We start from the raw sequence: 16,743 nt of genomic DNA on the forward strand, positions 1-16,743 counted from the left end.
TAGAGGTGGTAAATCAAGATCATGGAAAATCACTGAACATTGAAAAGGCATCTTCTGATTCAAGCAATGTCACCACTAACAAAAAGTCCACGCAGAAGAAAACAGCAAAGGCTGCATCAGGTAAAAACAATGAAAGAATAGACCAGAGACAAGAGTGTAATAGCACTGCTAAAGGTACAAAGAAGCGAAAGTTTGTTGAGGAAACAAATCAAAATGAACAACCTCTCGAAGAGCAGATAGCTGTGACTCCTGGTATCTCTGATAGTGTGAAATCACAAGCGGTAGAGCCTGTGGTTGATTCTGATAGTACTAAAAATGTTTTAGTTGGAAAAACTAATAATGAACAAAAAGAGGCATCAATTGCAAGTCAAGAAGTAAGTGTTATCAAAACTGTTGCCTCAACTCAAAAGAGACAAACAAAGAAACCTGCATCTAGTGCAATAAAGCGACAGAGAGTCGCTTCCAAAAAGCAGGGTCCTAAATCAAAACAAAAAGACAATGAATCTGATGATATACAAATGCAACCTGTGGTTGAGATTGCAAACTCTGAATCACAAATGGCGGAGTCTGTTTTGAAGGTGCCAAAATCAGACAAAAAGGAATCTAGTGAAAGTACTGTGGATCTGGAACCAGATGTAATCATCATCTCAGATGAAACCCCTGTGTTAGATCAACCAGCAACATCCGTGCCACAGGTTGTGATACAATCAGATTCTGTAGTTTTGAATTCTGCAGAATCGTTGGAACAGACGAGCAAATCTGCAACAACTGTTACTAAAAAGAAGGCTGCTGTTGCAGCAAAAACAGTGGTGACTAAATTTATTGCAGTCAAACCAGATGTGGTGTCTTTGAAGCCTATAATGGTGAAGAAGAAGAACACTGTGGGATCCATAGATGAGTCATCTATTCCACTCAAGAAGAGGAAGATGATGAAGCAGCCTTTGGAGATTGATGTGGACACAAACTGCCTCAGGTAAGAATACTCAATGTTCAACTCACAGGTACAACAGGTGTGAGGAGTTATCACAGAAGATATCTTATACTTCCCACAATGTATTTCTTTGAACTGATTTGCTATTCAGTGCAAGATGGATGGGTCGATAGTGACTAGAAATACCTCTGTTGCAAGGATGAGCTCTGTTAATTTAGGTTTTTTGTTACTATATACGCATGTTGCACTGAATAGCAAATCAGTACAGGGAAGAAATGCATTGTGGGAAGTGTAAGATATTTTCTCTGGATTGGTGTATTTCTGTCAAAATGTTTGTAAGTAATAGAAGTATGGTGTATTATATTGTACTGAAAGGTTACAGGGAACAAGTGGGCCAAGAAGAATTGAATATATACCATATTGTTTGAAATCAACATTCACGCTAAGCCCAGATCATAACTGCCTGGATTATTTTTCTTTTAATCGTGATATGTTAAGAAGCTGAGGTTGAAAGGTTCAGCCATCAGCAACTATTACAAACAATATGGTATATTACAAATCCTAATAAGAAATGATTGTGTAATTCATTTTGCTATAGACATTAAATTAGGATCCAGGATTGGCTGATCATGCAGCCAATTCAATTTCACATAGATATGCGTGGGGTTAGAGACAAACCTATTTATTTCTAGGCTGGTCTTAATGAATTTTATAATGCATCTCATTGCCTGTAAGCCAATAACAAAACAAACACCCAGCAGTGAACCTCTTTCTATTGTACACACACTTAGTCAAACAAATATCACTTATATTATCATCATTTATTTATTTCTGTCTATTAAACACCAAATCAACCACTCAGACAGTTCTTGCGCTTGCATGAAAGTAATTTCCGCTGTGAAGTACCTACTGCTGATTTAACAAGTTGGTGCTTGTTTTATTTTCTGTGTCAGTTCATAAAAGCAGTTTAAATATGAAGGCAAGGTTGCTATGGAAAAAAAGATGAAACTAATATGTGTAAATTGGCAATTTCACAAGACACATTTCAGCAGGAGCATTAATTTCATACATGTGTTTTTATTTGATTTTTAATTTAGGATTTTCCTACACATGAGAATAGGTATCCTTTTCACTGTTCAAGTATGAAACCATGTCTGAGAGTGTGTGTATAACAGACATAAAATTTTGTAAAATTATGAAGGCTGGCCAAATATTGTTGTTTAACAATTATGCTGGCAAAGTGGCAAATATGACACTAACATGGCATGGCTATCAGTGCCATGGGATCATAAAAGGCACAGGGTGAGGATTTGAAAAACTATATTGAATAAATGGTCAGTGCGGGTTCCCATTGCACCCACCCTTCGTTGGATGACTTCTTTGACAAAACAAGGTAGATATTTTCTTGGTGAAAAAACAGGTGATACTTGTTTAAGGCAGAGGCTCTCATACACACACCCCCACACACCCCTGTCTGTGTTTGCCTCCAAACGTGGACATTGTGTTTTGCTATCTAACCGAGGATGTGTGTATGATGTTTTCATCGCCTAACCGTGGACTAAAATGGCGGATTTTTTGTGTGTATAATACGAAACGGAATTTTAGCCATCACCCTGCGGATGGTAGTTTTTACACGTGTGGTCCTCGGTTTCAGGCAAATAGCGTTTAAAGCATCTATTTTATTTATTTATTTATTTATTTATTACACTTTATCACTGGCACAGAATTACAAGAAATATATAATATTGCACATAAGTTACATCAAAAATTACACAATATTATGAAAGGAACATTTGTTTTAAAAGTCCAGTGAATGGCTGGAGCGAACAGGTGCCAGGCACCTCTAAGACCGCCCACCAAAACCAAAAAAAGAAGGAAGGGAAAAATAAATTAGAGGGGAAAATGCAGGTAAGTTACATTTGCCTGCAATTTGGACAATTACAAAAAGAGGTCCAAGTGCAAACAGAAGTTGCATCAAAGGTGCGAGCAAATTTGGACTGGTAAAACTCCAAAACTTGGTGCTTAAATGAAGCAACAGAATTTGTAGATCTAGCATGCATTTGAGGTCTTTTGCAGCAGTTTGAGACAGAGGACAGTCCTCGGTTGGAAGTAGGTCCACAGTTTAGGGTGAAAAATCTTGTGTGTGTCCTCGTTTGTCGGCAAACACGTACGCACCCCCAACTCAAGTGAATGTACTCACATACTCACACCCGGGCCTACTTGTATTCACATTGACCTGTGGATTATACCCAGGTAACCAAGGACTGACATTTCACATTGAAAATGTGGACTTTTATGCACAAATCTGACAATTGATCACCATACTATGGAGCTGACATAACTAGCTTACCACAAATGGGGGACCTAGAGGCTAATTTTTTTGAAAGGTGTGTACATGTAGCGCCCTCTTGAATAGGTCTTGTAACTGTGGACATCCACAGTGTTTGTGTGTCCATGTAGCTCAGATCATGCGGATGTGCAACCTCCCCCTTACCCTTCCCCAACACAGATATTACAAACCTAGACTAAAATCCAGACATAGATAGATGTGCAACTATTTTTTATTTAGGTACAATTACTAATATAAAGAATTTAATAAAGAATTTCTGCATAAATTCTCATTATTATGACTTGAATTAATGTATTTTCTATTGCCATGTGGTAATATGAGGGCATTGACCAAGTGTACAGATAACATCCAGCATGTCTACATGTCTGTTACTTTCATATCATGCATATTGCAGGCATGAAGGCAGGTCTATTGGGAATGTGCTTCCTTCCCAGGGTCAATAGAGAAGCTATACAGGAAGTTATTGAGTACTTGACCTATAACCTCCTTGTTGTAACAAGTGAGAAAATGATGAATTTGCTTGAAAATGATGAGGAAATGCGGTTAATAAATTTTGATGCTGTTGAGTTAGCAGATGGTTTGTAAGTTGTGAGTCTGCAATCACTTCTTCTGTTAGCCAAGACACTTTACTAAAATAGCAAGGTATTTCATTTGTGAATGTTGAGGACTGATAAAAATACCTGGATACCTGCATCTTGAAAAGAAAGAGCTTAAAAAAATTTGATGTAGGGAAATAAATAAAAACACAGACAATATGAAGAAACAACAAATAGAGGCTCAGGAGTAGGTTATATTTGATGGCCAAACATTAGGGATGAAATTAAAACTTGACCAGTTCCATCCGGTTTCCATTGTTTAGAACATTGTTTAGCAACCGGACGGAACCGGTGGTCAACGGCCGGTTGAGTTTTGATTTCATCCCTTATCACTACCAGTTCCAAAGCCTTCAGAGGTGTAAAATATGCAAAAACTACAGAGACCTACAAGAATCCGTAAACAATACAAAGGAACAAAGTGAAACCAAGCGATGAAAATCACTACATCTGAGCATAGAAACTAAACCAAACAGACTGATAAAACAATGGACATCTCAAGCAGTAAACTGCTCTTCTCCTGGACATTCTAAAAATTAACTGCTCTTCTTCAGAGAAATTCTAAAAATTTAGTTAACTACTCTTCTTCAGAGACATTCTAAAAATTGAGTCAACTATCCCAAATCTGCAGAATACCCCTTTCTCCTGGACATTCTAAAAATTAACTGCTCTTCTTCAGAGTAAACTGCTCTTCTTCAGAGACATTCTACTAAAAATTTAGTTAACTACTCTTCTTCAGAGACATTCTAAAATTTGAGTGAACTATATCACAAAATCTGCAGAATACCCCTTTCACATGGATGTTAAACAAAGTTCACAAGATAGTGATGGAAAAGGAAATGAAATGGGAACTTATTTCCTGGTCGTGTTATGTGAATGTCATGTGTGATATTCATTACTGTCTCATTTCAGAATTAAATTTGTGCATGGATGGGGTGAATCCACGATTTCAGAGAATGGGCTGGCCTAGCGTTGATTTGGGGAGGGGGGCTAGAGATCAGCAAATGTCAAATTATGGTCATGAAGTGGCCATCACATTTATGTTGGGCCCCTGATCCACCCCTTTTTACATGCACATGCCTCCTTTTCACTTGAACTACCGGTACCTGTAAATATAGACTCCTAAATTAAATACACTACAAGGATAGAAATTTCCATACACTAAAGTTTGTGCATCTTTCATACATTCTTAAATGTTCAGCGAGGTCCTTCAGCGGTGTCCAACTGCTCTTTCTGATTATCGCTTACCCAGCTTGATCGGCGAATGAAGTGCTGATGTAAATATATGATGACGTTATTTAATAAAACCAGTCAGAACACCACTTCCGTGTTTATGCTGAAGAACCTTGCCGAAATCTATAGCATATTATGCACTGGTATAGTGAGAGGTTTTAGCTGTTCATAACTGGAATATTGTTGTTGTGGGAGCTTTCCTAAATAAAGAAATACATAAATATTGGGAAATTTTGCAATCTTTACATGGGAAATTGGGCTTATCTTGCCAGGAAATAAATAGTTTTTTCTAATCTTGTGTCTATGTACCCTAAACTTGAACACTAACTCATCAAAAATCAAGCAACGTATTCAGGTGAAAATATATAGAGCGCAACATTTATATCATCATAACACAGTGACAATATCAAAGTTACTGCTTTTCTTTGATCCAATGTGGCTAACACCTGCAGAGTGTTTCCTTATTGAAATAAATCAAACTGAAATGTAGTGTCTTCAATCATGTGAAAACAGCTTTATTGTATTTTGTTTGCATCACTGGTTAGCCCTGAACTGAATTGCCAAATTGTTGATTTGTCGCAGCTGAGTTAGTTTACATAGGTATCATGTATTTCAGTATTTGTGTTTTAAAACTTTAAGTAGCTTAACAAGATTGTTTATGTGGATGCATTTAGCATGCAACCTGTATCCGAATGCCTCAAATACAGAAACATATGGTCCATAAAGATAATGTGCATAATGGTTTATAATACTAACATAGGAATAAATTGAGATTTATGCTGCAAGTGATTGATGGGTATAAATAGGTTTGAAAAGAAAAGTATGATATTGGCATTTTAAAATGTCACATAATAGACTATGTTCACTACATGATAAATGTCAAGGTTACATGCACATGAGCAGCATTTATATATATTTTGAGTCAGAGGATGATTTAAGGAAGCCCCATCATGCAATGTAAAAGTGTTATCACTATAGAGTTTCAACTGCCACTTTACTTTTCAAATCCCATTGAACTCTGTGCAAAAGATGTTGTTTTAGAATTGCCCGTGTGTCATTATTACTTGGTCGATTTCAGATCTAAAGTGATGTATGCATGAAGGATAAGTCACACCTTCTGTAGATAACATAAAATGTGAAATCGACCAACTTTTTGAAGGTGTTTTTATTGTAAATATATTTGTCCAAATTCAAATTTAACCATGCACGTGTGTATGCAGTGGGCGGGCAGTGGTGTCATGTTCACTCACACAGCTGTGCTAACTGCAAGACTTGCTGGGAAGTGCTTAAATCTTCCTCTGATTTTGAGTATGGCAGGCTTACTAATACTATGTGTGTGTGATATTGGCATAGTAAAAAGGTGTCAAATCTTATACTCGGTAGCTAATAAAATTGTTTCGCTTTGAGGGTGATACTAAAATATATTGGACTACCTATGAATATATTGCAGTTGTCTGAATGTACTTAAACACTTTTTGCCAAAATAATAATTTTATTGTATACTTAACTTCTACTGTGCGAGACTGTTACGCTGACTGTGCATATCAATAGAAAGAAACAAAAAAGGTACAATTTTTGGAAATTTTATAGCTGACTGTGATAAAATATAACTAATGCTGATGATAAAAAGGAAGTGCGATCCTGTTAATTGAGATAATATTATGAGAAGCTTGATACATGAGCAGGCCTGGTGCCAAACCACATGATCACCCTCGAGTTGTCATGGAAACAATATATTATATAAACAGAATAGTCAATATCTGGCAAATATATTCCCATCGTCATGCTTCATGCCCATTCATTATAGTATAACTGATACACATTAATGCAATTATACAAATAACGAATTACAGGTTTTATTGTGGGAACAAAAAAGTTGAACTTAACAAAGAGCAGCGCAGTTCTATGATTTTCTTTTTACAGTGTATAATAGTGGTAGAATGTAGGCTGCATCAATCATGACATGATACAATTTTCAGGATTATTTCCATGGTGATGACATACATTTCCATACAATGTTGCACTAACCTTTGTGTTTGAAATTTTGTTAACTTCATTATTTGGAACACACGGGAAGGAAGGATTCATGGAATGGTAATGCTAGTTTTGAGTTGTGCAAGTTTATTTCAGAAAATATGAACACTTTATAAAAGAGAGCAATTGTAGAATATGGTCTAGGGCCATAACGAAAACTTGCGAGGAGCTTAACAAGCCACAGACCTAATCAAATATCAAAAATGTAATGCAAAAATGCTTTGTAAAAGAAAGTTTTAACACAAAGAAAACTGAGTACAAAACAAGATCAGACAATGGGACAAGACAGGCCTATTTAGCAATTTAGTAACAAACCCAAGACCCAATTAATCCAGAGTGCAGGAATGGATGGATGTTGTTCTTTTGGGCGATGACCCTATGTTTTGATCAGTTTTATAACATAGTATAGCATATCTGTCACTTGAAAGTGGCTCATCCTGACAAAATGCATCATCAACTTTTTTTGTGTCATGATGAAAATTAAAATACATTAGTTGTAAGAAGAATTCTGTTTGTTTCCTGTACAAAGCTTTATTATATACAAATCTTAGCTCATACCTATTTTAGCATACATAAATCCAATGAGATTATGTCAAGTACTGTAATCCGAATTTCTTTTCTTGGATATGTTCCAGTTTGGTTTGATTTGTCAGTTCAATATCCTGAAACCTTAGACCCATGGATGGTGGTTTCTTGGCAACATTCTCAGAATTATTCCTATATTTTACTTACATTTATATCCCTTGAGATTGAGAAATTAGGGATAGTCAGGAAACAAGATCTTTGCACAGGATTTAGCTTCAGTTGGGATTATGTGAATAAATCAACCAAACTTGTGATGTGGAAATAGATTGAGTGTATTTTGTGTTGTGTCAGATTGAATACAAAGCGTTTAATCCGTCTGGTTTTATTTACCTAAGACAGTCATGTCATTACATTAAATGTTCAGAATTTGTTATTATTGAAGTTGTTTTGTTCAAATTTTACGACTTCCGAAGGAAATTCCTTCGTGGAGCAGGTTTTCGCTCATGGAGAGTTGGACTTGGTTCCACTTTTGGCGGGTAGGCTAGCGAAGTTTCTATATGAAAGCACAGAGCGAACAACAATTCTTCGCGATACTCAGCGATATTTTGATGAAGTATACATGAATGCCTTCGCGTGAAGCTGCTCCATCATAACATGAAATAATGAAAATGTCCCAAACCGGCAACAACAGTAAACCATCTTTTTTTGCCTTTTATAAAAAAGCACATATTTGCAGGCTAAACAGATATGTGTACATTGTAAGATAAACCAACATAATTTGATGTATATTGCCAACTTACAGAAAAAAAGAAAGTTTGTCTCAACAACTTTTGCCTTAAGAACAAGTCTAAGACAAACGTTTCTTTTTACCAACATGGTTTGTAGATAAACAAGCAATTTACCGGTATAATATAAAGTGTTGTATGGAATGGTGTAAATATTGACATTGTTATTTATATCCAAACTTTTCCCCCTTTCAGCCCAGAGCAACATCTCCAAGTTCTTTCACCAAAAACTCCAGAAACCACTACCAGCAGCATCGAAGTCGTCGAAGTATTGTCAACCAAAAATGAGACGGACCAAGTGCCCCCACCCACAATCATTGTGGAGAAGAAAGACAAAGTTACAGGGAAGGTATCAAAGATCAAGAAAAGCAGCAAGGATAGTCCAAAAGGTGGCAAAGGCAAGAAGAAAAGGGCAGCATCACCTCCACCCAAGCGTAAATACTGGAAGGCTGGCATTTATTCAAGTTCATATAAGGAGGATGTTGTTACGTAAGTGAGATGATTTAAGCTAAATTTATACGCAATCACTCAGTGACAAGCGATTGACTTTTTATCAGTGAAGTGTAGAGCTTTTCCCAGAAAGCGGTCTTTGGTATCTCAACTTCAGTGGTCAAAACCAAATTGCTCATCGCTCGGTGACCGAGTATAAATTCAGTGCAAGTTTTGAAAACAGTGGTGTAACATTTTGCACTAAGTCATCTTGATTGTGTGATGTGATATGAGAGTTGCAGTGTATACCATTTTTCACCCGTATGTGGCAGTGACGTCATTGCGCATTTCATTGGGCGCAGCCTCAAATCGCTAGTGTTCTCTTAAAGCGCTGGCGTACACATGCTCACGCTTAAAGACGCCGCATAGATGCGCGAGCGAAACAGCTGCTTCAATGTGTTGACGTCACTGCCACATCAGGGTGAAAAATGGTATAGATTATTAATGTGTGTTTTGTAAATGTTTTGTCTCATGTTGCAGTAAGCAAAGAAAGCGCAGTGATTTATAGTGCGCTATGCACAGGCACAACACCTAGACGTTGATCCACAAGCCTCAGCACACTTTACAGTGTGCCTCAGCACACTTTACAGTGAGCAAACAATTTATACAGTTAATTTATCCTTTTGAAAGCTCCAAAAAAACGGAAACATTTATTTTGCAAATATTTGAAGTATATATTCATGGAAAATAGATGTTGAGATATGTGACTGATAAGGATTTTAAATCACATATGATATGACTGAAATTTACTACTGGTACTTGAAATTTTTTCTCTTCCTCATTCTCTCCTCCCCGTCTCTTTCCTTTCTCCCCATCCTCTCTGTCTTCATTTTCATTTCCCCTCTCCTTTATTTATCTCTCTCCATCGTCTCTATTTCTGTCTCTCTCTTGCTTTCTGTCTCTCTCTCCCTCTTAATGAAGAAATTTTGTTAAAAATATAACCAAACTGGAAAGTAGTTTACAGCACTTGAACTATCAATTTCTGCAGGCATGCGAGGATAATTGAAAAACACTGTAAAGCCAGTAATCTCATTTAATGTCACTTGGGGAAAAATGACATTTTATACTTGTTCATATGCATGATATTTTCAACATTGCACAATAGTCACTGCAAATTCCCAGTGATAGATAGACTCCGGGTATATTTGAGTTGTGCAAATGACACAAAAAATTGGTAATCTTCATTTTACATCACCCAGGGTATTTGTATGGAAATTGATTAAACATAAATAATTTCCACATTTCATGAAAAAAAGTAGCTAATAAACTACCACAAGTGATTGAAAATAAAACCAAATTACTAAAATATGTTCAAATGACTTGCATCAATCAATTTGAGATATGTTTAGTCTAAAAATAGCCTAAAAGCACATTAATGAAACATCCCATACTATACACACAAACTCAATACACAATATCTGCAATTTGATGGATGACTAACCCTACAAAATGTTATTTTATGTCAAGTTTGCCTCAAAATTGACAAAAAAATCAGTCTTGTACATTAAATTTTCATGATATGCAAAGAAAGCACTTGAAGCTTTTATATGGGATTTGTACATGATTGAGGCAAATGGGGCCTCTTCTATCTTTACTCCTCACTTTTTTGCCTCTTTTTTTTCTGTCGCAATTTCTTGGATTCATTCCAGGATGGTGACCTTTTCCAAATATGGGCATTATTGATGAGAGCACACTCCATACACACACTCGCATACACTGAGCGCTCTGCTGGCATACCTCACATTATTTCATGTGATAATAAATATATGTTTTGCATGCATATTCTTATTTAGATGTCTGGCAATGGTACACATATTTAAAATATGTTTTTCTGTTCTTCTAAAATGACATATTTTTGTAAGGAATATAAACCAGTAGGATTTGGTTTCCATTTTGTGATGTATTGCACTCAAAAGCTGACATATATGTGCCATTCCACCGCATCTGATGATATTTCATATTTGCATATTTTGTATGAACATATCTCTGTGCAGATGTTCTGTCATCATGAACAAGATTTTTTTTTCTTCTGTTGCAAAATGAATAACATCTTTATGTATGTCAGGCCTCCATAATACAATTCTATACCTCTGTTGTGATATGAATAATATCTTGATGCAAATGAAGGATGAACAAATGTGGGTTTGTTTTTTCTGGAGGGAAAGTATTATAGGGCTGAGAGGTGACATTTTATTGTATAACATGTTCTCATGTGATATAGTGTTTCATTGTGCAGATCTACATGTATGTTGTATAAGATGTGCATTTGCCGCAGGTGCATACATTTAATTGTGGAAGTTCAGATTAGATAACATCATAAAAGGGCAATGTTTCTGTTAAAAGTGACATGCTTCATATTTCTTGAGACACTTAGCTCAAATTTGATTCCAAATCAATGAGGAACCATATCAAAAGGATGCACTTGTCTGCTGCTACATGTGTCTCGTAACATAATAGCTAGTACCAGACTCATCTCAAGTGGAGGTCACTTCAGATCAAGTCACATGGTTTAGGATTCTTTTCTGTATATTCCTAACTATGTAACTTGGGGATGATTTGAGGTGACTTTCCCTTGAGATGATTCTGGTATTTATTGTAAAGAGAGATTAATGTAGCAGTTGACAAGTGCGTCCTTTTAATATACACAAATGAACAATCTAATATTCCATCTTCATTATGATGTTGTGGCAGGCAAAATATTGCTTGGGAAGATATAAAACAATGCCATGAATAGGGAAGAGAACCATTTCTGGGAGGGGATCACTGGGATTAAACATATTTCCTTCTTTTCTATTTTGGTTAAGATTGTTAACAGTGGTATATCTTTGAAAACATTGCCCTGTTGCTATTTTCCCTCCCCCAAGTGTTCAAATATTAGATTTGCTTGTTTTATGTTTGTCGTTGAAGCAACCACATCTTGTCTTTTCTGTATTTTTTGATCTCTGTTTTCCAACAATAGATACAAGATAAACTATAGGAGGAAAATGAAAACACTAGCAGCAAATTGCTACGATCATGCAATAACATTGAATAAATCAGCAGTGTTTACATAACTCCATTACTCAGTCAGGATGCCCAGAATACTATTCTCCCTTCAGCCTTCAATTGAAACATAATTTGGTAATCGGTGGAAATATAGTAACCAAATTACAAGTGGAAATAGGAGCTGTAGTTTGTATGGATTTACTACATGCACTATGAGCCAAAAGTAGTCTCATTCATAGTGGCATGGTTCAGTAGCTCCCATTTAACAATGCTGGCTCAAAAACTGACCCCAAGCTGTTGGGTATGAGGTTGTTTACCCAATATTTAGAGGTGATTTTCTAAGTGTGCAAGCGTATTGGGTACAGAACTGTGTCCTTTACTATTGGGTTGTTTGAGATGCTAGTGATGGGAGGCAGTGGACTTGATTTGAGTTGACAGCAGTTAGGTTTTGCCATTAGATAATAATTTTTACCATTACAACTGTAATGGTATCTAACCAATAGATACTCCATGGATGTTATTGCATGCCCGTGTCTGACTGAGAGAATTTTTTTTGAGAATCAATATTAATGATCATGGGAAGTGCTAAAGTCAGTTCAGACAATTCTGTAGAGGAATATCTTTGCTCAGATGCATAAACTAGCCGGGATAAGTGCGTAGTGAAGGAGAAATGTGTTCGCACGTGAGGGGTAACACATTCAACAAAGTCATATTCAGCAGATATTTTCATATTTTTTTTCTGCCAAATTTATTTTCCCAGAAAACATTTTTCACAGGGTGCAAACTTATCCCCTTTGTCTTACTCCTTTTCATATTACATTGAAAGAAGTTGTACAAAAAAACAACAACCATGAGTAGAAATGAAAAAAGCAAGAACATTTAGTAAAAAAAAGTGAGCTTTATGGGGGATAGTTGAAACCAGCAACCAGCTGCCTGTAGGCTACTATATACACACGCGCATCTAATGGCTTTTTCTATCAATTTAATACGATAAAAACATACTAATGTTCGGTCATTGCCTGAGAATATGCCGCGTTCCTTGCTAGAAGACGTGTGCTAATAATAGCATTATGTCGTTAGATGCTATCTGTCAGGTAAAATGGTAATTTCGCTACAACTTTCTTTCACTCGTTAACTTTTCTTTCATTATATCCCGTTATAAAGAGAAGCATTTGTGGCAAGTTGAATATTGCAAATTGACACCTCGTGGAATTTGCATGAAATGAAAATACTCTCTCTCGATTATTTAGATGTTTGGAATGCAATAATCTGTGCCATCAAAACAGCATATAAGCTAGTAAAGGAAGAGATGAGCGATGATGGCTTTGTTGTCATGGTTACAATTTGCTGAATTCATTATGGTGCTGGGATTGCTTCCGTGCTCCTCACAAATATATTTTTGTGCCGGTGTGCTTCTATGATACCATGAATTAGCATATGGCAAGAAACTGTCAGATGGGTAATAATGTTGTTGAAGTGTCATCAACCAGTTGGATCGCATAATGTGTTACTGTATTAGCATTTGATATCCCATGCCCAGGAGGACTGAGAAATTTTATTGGATGCACATTTTTTTAGCAAAAGGTCCTGATAAACATTAATTAAATGGCTGTATACTTATACATGGTATATATATTTTTTAAAATATTTTAGCATCAACATTTGAATGTTGAAAATTATGTGTGTAGGAATGGTAATGTGAACCAATTATATATTTTAAGTGGTGCATTGTGTGGATGTGGATAGGATGGGGGTGGGGGTAGGGAAATGTCCTCGACAGTATTAATAGATGTGAATGCCATAAGAAAGCATTATAGCTAATGCCTGCAGTTGCCGGTATAGGGTGATTCTGCAATTAGGTAGTAAAAACTGAACCACATCTACGGTATAAAGATAAAAAAATGTGTGTGTCCATGATTGAAAACTCAACTGTGTTTTTCAATTCCTTATATGCCAAGGATTAAACATAGGGGTGTATGTGTAGACATCAGGGTGTATGTGTGCATCCTGTATTATAATAACTAGCGGACACTCACACTTTGGCGCAGGTCCCTGCTAGATAAGTAAATGGTAGCGTTCACTAAAACAGGAGGAATTACTGAACAGGTAGACTCATTGAAAAGGTAAAAGCAATGAGAAATACTGTAAGCCAAAGATAGATATGTCATAATTCAAACCAAGAGCCAATAGCTGCATCTTTTAGCTCAAATTTAAGACCTCATTCGTTGAAATTGTTTAAGAAATAAAGACACGGCGACCCCAAAACCCAAGGAAGATACCAATTTAAAAGTTGCAGTTTGCTGCATTAAATGCTCTATTGATTGTACACAACGCATTCGTGAACAAGAGAACTAGCGCTGCGCTTCCATTGATTAGCACGTTAAAACTAGCGTCGTACTTTCTTTGATTAGAACACAAAATTGCAACTTTTGATTTTGTTTCTTCATTAGGTTTTTAGATCACCGATTCAAGTCTTAAATCAGAGCTAAAGAGTACAGGTATTGACTGCTTGTTTCAATTTTGACATATTTGTCTTTATTTAGGATATACAGGGGTGAACATAACTGGTACCTTAATTCTTTAGCTTACTGTATGTATATGATCATGGTATTGTTATTTTAGCCTATAGATGCAATTTTGTAACAAAGTTAAATGAGCTTCTCATCTTACTTGATAACATAACATATCTGTAGAAACACATGAATGACTGTTTTATGTTAATTATTTTCTCATTTCAGACCAAAACTAAAGAAAATTGACAATGAAATGATTGAACTTGAAGAACCTGAGCAAGAGACGAGTGAGGGCGGTACAAGATTATTGCCGCTACCTATTCTCGAAGGTAACCATTAGTATAATCCTGTGTCTGTTTGTGCATGTGAATGTATGAGTAGGGAGTGGCTTGTATTGCATTACTTCCATGGACCTCAAGATGTCAAAATATTTCAACATAAATTTCAAGCTTTTTCACTGCCTAAACAGTTAATGCAGATGTGTGTGTGTGTGTATGAAGTAATAGTAGTACTTTTTCCCTTTGCATATCCAAGATGACCACCATCGTCCTACCTGCAACTCCCAATATAACAAATTGTACTGGGTGATTTTGCGCAACTCCAATTGCGACTTGTGTGTACGACATGTTAACTTCATCTTGCTAAATTGTTGAACAACAAGTGCACAAAGTGGTATTGGGTGTTGGTTGCCTAGGTATCTATAGAGGCCCTGCATCATTTTATTGATTGGCTCCAAACAAAGGATTTGAACCGGTGTCCTTCACCGTAGTTATGGCGGAGTGCAGTCCATTCAATCAAATTTTGTCATCAACCTATTTGATCGTAGTGCAGGGTTATGTGTGTGAGACGAACTGTCACGGTAGATTGCAATCATGCTTTTGTTGAATGCATTTGAGTAGTCCGCCATATTTACGGGATGATACGTCACATGCAAGGCCTCTATAGGTTGAACCAGAATATTAGAACATAATTATTCTTTTTCACCCTTCAGGTAACATCTTCTGGGAAGAGACTGATGACTTTCAACTTCCTTATGATGTCTGGTGGTCGTCAACACACAAGAAACTGCCTGACAGAAAACTGCCACCAAAGTTCAAGAAAATCAGAACAAGTAAGTTTTCACACGGACAAGTTGAAATAATTTGAAAGCAATTATTCACTGCAAGGTTTCTTTTTGTTTTCAGTTATTTAAAACTTTTCTGCAGCCTTTTTATTTTTGCATCAATTTTCAGCAGGTGTGTAACTTCATACATTCCCCAATAGATTAATGTCGTAATATGTGTCATCATTCACAAACTAAATGACAGTTTTGAGTTTGAATTGTACATCCATGATAGTCATGTCATTGTCATTTAGTGTCAGTAGTGATTTCAACTTGTACAACATGGATTGTCTTTAAGATCTTCTATCCTGGAGAACTTGTTTGTGAGGCTTAAAGTAGCATATGCTTCATATAGTCAATATTGTTACCTCTTGTGGTTCACCTGATGCTTGCATAGTCAGTATGCACTCTATCGTTGTTGATACAAGTAGTTTGACATTTTCGTTTTGTGATTCTCATGTGTCAATGGTACATTTTGCAGCTATTTTGCCAAGAAAAAACAAAGTTGCTGCATATTACTGGCATGTAATGCATATGTAGGTTGTTTTAAGGGTAGCAAGTGTAGCTTTTATTACATCAAAGGAGTGGGCCCTGGAAGAGTCTTGATTTAAAGCTAATCAACACCAAACACTGAATTATAAAAACTAAAGGAACAAATTTTTACATGAACATTACCAACACTGAACATTACCAATAATTTTCCTTCTCCAACTAATCAATATAAAAGATGCATATCATAAGAGAAAATGAAAGAGAGAGAGAGCACGTCCTCATTTTAATGTTCGTTTTCAAATTATATTAATTTGAAATTGATTTTAACTTGAAAACCATGCTGATATATTTCTCTCAAAAATGAAAGCTTCCCCAGATTGAGCACACCTTTTCAGGGTATGAAAGAAACCAGTTTTCTTTTTAATAATGGTTTCCATTTTACAGCAAAATGTTCCCAAACTTGTTCAAACATCATCTAAAAAAGCCTAATTATTTGTAATAAATTGATTTTCTCATGTTGCGATGTTACAAATGCCTACAGCACAGCCAAATCGATATTGATAATTTTATTAAACTTAGTCTTGAGTCATATAAAAGTATCATGATTCTATGGAGAAACAGGCAAAGAAGGGAATATAACCAGCCTTCTTGTGGAGTATATGTAGGAAAGAAGTATAGGCAAAGAAATAAAATAGCTGCCATGTGCATTAC

At 36.1% G+C, this 16,743-nt stretch overlaps 1 protein-coding gene across 1 annotated transcript in view; it reads left to right on the forward strand.

Annotated features, from left to right (window-relative positions):
- Window positions 1-16,743, forward strand: part of LOC140159422 (uncharacterized) — a 125,820-nt gene that overhangs the window by 78,275 nt on the left and 30,802 nt on the right. Inside the window, 4 exon segments of the mRNA XM_072182894.1 lie at window positions 3-973; window positions 8,647-8,940; window positions 14,664-14,767; window positions 15,430-15,549. Of these exon segments, the coding sequence (XP_072038995.1) occupies window positions 3-973; window positions 8,647-8,940; window positions 14,664-14,767; window positions 15,430-15,549 (1,489 nt within the window).

This window comes from Amphiura filiformis, chromosome 8, assembly GCF_039555335.1.
Source record: "Amphiura filiformis chromosome 8, Afil_fr2py, whole genome shotgun sequence".
In the NCBI taxonomy this organism is placed as follows: Eukaryota; Metazoa; Echinodermata; class Ophiuroidea; order Amphilepidida; family Amphiuridae; genus Amphiura; species Amphiura filiformis.